The 2857-nt window shown below is 36.6% G+C and overlaps 1 protein-coding gene across 1 annotated transcript; it reads right to left on the bottom strand.

The window, feature by feature from the left end:
* Positions 1-1769: 1769 nt before the first annotated feature.
* Positions 1770-2275, bottom strand: LOC107800301 (uncharacterized). The gene is made up of 2 exons (XM_016623451.1): positions 2119-2275; positions 1770-2071 (listed from the first exon to the last, which is right to left on the bottom strand). The coding sequence occupies exons 1-2, from the start codon at positions 2273-2275 to the stop codon at positions 1770-1772; spliced, it is 459 nt and encodes a 152-aa protein (XP_016478937.1).
* Positions 2276-2857: the final 582 nt, after the last annotated feature.

Genomic DNA, 2857 nt, shown 5'->3' with positions numbered 1-2857 from the left:
AACTCAAAAATAAAATAGAGGGGGATAATAAATAGGGGTTCGAGGCTAATACTCTCAAAATAACTGGCCGAGTCGTTACAATAAGAGTGCTCTACAGGTTTCTTATAGATGCCCGTGTTTCTCAATAACACCATTTTGTTGAGGAGAGTAAACACATGTTGTTTGATGCAAGATACCTTGTGAAGCAAAAAATTGAGAATGTGAAATACTGGATCCTAGTTCCCAGGCATTATCAAATCTGACCATTTTCACCTTAGTGTCAAATTGTCTTTCTATCATAGTGAGAAAGTTTTTGAGCATTGGAAAAGCATTGGATTTTGTACTGAGAAGGATAGTCCAAGTAGCCCTACTATAGTCATCAACAATGGTAAGGAAATATTTGAATCCTTCATAGGTAGGTGTCCTATATGGTCACCAGGTGTCAACATGTATAAGATCAAAAACATGCTTGGTAGTAACTGAACTAGAAGGAAAAGGCAATTTAGTTTGTCTTGCTTTAGAACAAACATCACAAACTTGCTTATAATAAGGTAAACCAGAATAAGGAATGGAACTGATATTCTTCATATTAGTAAATGGAAAATGCACCAATATGTTATGCCAAAGGCTTACATTACTTGTAACTAAAGCTAAGGATAAAACAGAATTTGAAAATTGATGTATACTGTGCTGATTACAAAGAGAATGACAAGTTGCCTTGATTTTACTAATGACTCATTTTCTAGGATTGATTTGATTTGACTTGAAAATGTAGAGACCTTGTTTTACTTCACCAAGCACCACTGGCCTCTTCAGTGAATGGGCATGCAATATAGCACCAAGAGAAGAAAATATTAGAATGGATTGGAACTGAGTGCACAACATATGAACAGATAACAGATTATAGTGAAAACTTGGAACAAAACAGAACCTTTTGTAAGGTGAGTTCAGGCAAAATGGAAACAAAACCATATTGATAAACCAAAACTCTAAGTGAATTAGGTAGAGTGACATATACTGGTGTAGAAAAAGTTTGTATATTAAACAAAAGACAAGAATCAAAAGTCATATGTTCTGATGCTCCCGAGTCTAATATCCAAGAAATAACATTCAAAGATACACTTATATAAGATCTGGAAGGAGTAGAAGGCTAAGGATGAGAAAATATACCAGCACAATGTGTAGAAATAACATCCTCATTGATTTGATCTCTTGGTTAGCAACCTTGACACTCTGAAGTAGTTGATAAAGGCTATAATACTAAACTTGTGTCATTGGCTTATCTCCTGATTGGACTGACTGATTTCCATTGTCTTCTGCAGGCAGGACTCATTGCTTTTAGGTCCAGGAACATACTTCTTGGATATAGTGAACTTGAAGTCAGCTGGAAACCCAATTAGCATATAGCAATTTTCAATTGTGTGAATCTGCTTATTGCAGTAACTGCAGAACTGTGTTGATTTCTTTCCTTCAGATTACCTATTCTTTGTATTAAACTTACTCCCTCCATTGTGTTATTTTGTAGACATGAAAGCCATCTCTCCAGTTGGCTGAGTGAGGTGAACCACTCTTTGCTTCTCATCCCTGATAAGGAGAGAGTAGGCATGATTGATAGAAGGCAAAGGTGAGAGCATAAGCAAGCTACTCCTAGGTCCAGAATAGGCTTTATTCAGTCCTATAAGAAACTGAATGAGCCTTGCATCTTGTTGTGACTTATATGTTTTGGACTTTCCTCCACAAAAACACTCATGGGTACAATATTGGCAAGTGTCAAGACTGTCAAGTTCATTCTAAAGCCTTTTGAGCATAGTGTAGTATCCAGCAATGTCCAAGTTACCTTGCACTGACTCATTGATTTCCTTTTGCAGATGAAAAAGTTGTGGTCCATTGCTTTGTCCAGATTTTTCCTCAAGCTCCAACCATATTTCCCTGGCTGTTTTAGAGTAGAGAACACTCTTTGTTATCTCCTTAGTCAGAGTGTTTAACATCCAGGATATAACCATATCATTGGTCCTTGTCCAAGACTTGAATGAATCACAAGAGATCTTGGGCTGAAGAAAAGTCACATCGATAAAACCCACCTTGTTCTTGGCTGATAAGGAAATAAGAAACCCCTGTACCAACCTCCATAACTTTTACCATCAAAAGGTGTGTTGACCATGAGCATCCCCGGAGAATCAAAGGGATGAAAGTAAAATGGATGAGAAACATCAGGAAGAAGAGCTCCCGAACTTGTTTCATCTTCAGTAGCTTTTAAAGCAACAGTAGCAGCAGAGGAATCAGATGGATCTACCATTGTAGCTGTTGAAACTGATAAAAAATCGAGAGAAGAAAGGGAGAAGAAAAGCAGAAAATAAGAGAAAGGGATCGAGCCTAGTGCTATGATACCATGTTATAATTCATAAGAAGAATGAAGAAAAAGCTTGTAGCTGAATTTTCTGTGTATTCAAAATAAGCACTGTACATGAATTTATACAAAAAGAATGAAGAAAGAATGTAATCCTATTTGTACACTTGTCTCCTATCTACTAGCTAATGTGTAACTAACTTAGAAAAGGAATATTCTCCAAAAAATAAATCTATCTAAAATATTTACACGTAGGCGGGAAGCTTCCTGATGGTGCAAATGGAGTGTTTTGACACCAGTATAGGGGCGGAGGCAAAATGCGAGATGCGGGTTTGACCGAACCCAGTAATTTTTGTTCAAATCATGTATTTGTCTTAAGAAATCCATTGAATATGTTTAACTTATTAATTTAGAACCCAGTAACTTAAAAGTATACAATCCCGAACCCATAAGGTTCAAATTCTGGTTCCGCCTCTGCACCAATACCTTTCCTTCTAATAAAGAATGACTAGGATTAAATCTATCATAAAC

The sequence above is a fragment of the Nicotiana tabacum genome, chromosome 4 (genome assembly GCF_000715075.1).
Source record: "Nicotiana tabacum cultivar K326 chromosome 4, ASM71507v2, whole genome shotgun sequence".
Classification (NCBI taxonomy): Eukaryota; Viridiplantae; Streptophyta; class Magnoliopsida; order Solanales; family Solanaceae; genus Nicotiana; species Nicotiana tabacum.
The sequence above is the reverse complement of the archived record's forward strand: the minus strand, read 5'-3'. Positions and strand labels throughout refer to the sequence as shown.

Bases quoted from the DNA above. Each gene is read 5' to 3' on its own strand.
- LOC107800301 (XM_016623451.1), bottom strand. From the start codon at position 2,275: ATGGTAGATCCATCTGATTCCTCTGCTGCTACTGTTGCTTTAAAAGCT. The intron at 2,072-2,118 runs GTAAAAGTTATG...TTTCCTTATCAG, and splicing joins GGTCAACACACCTTTTGATG to CCAAGAACAAGGTGGGTTTT.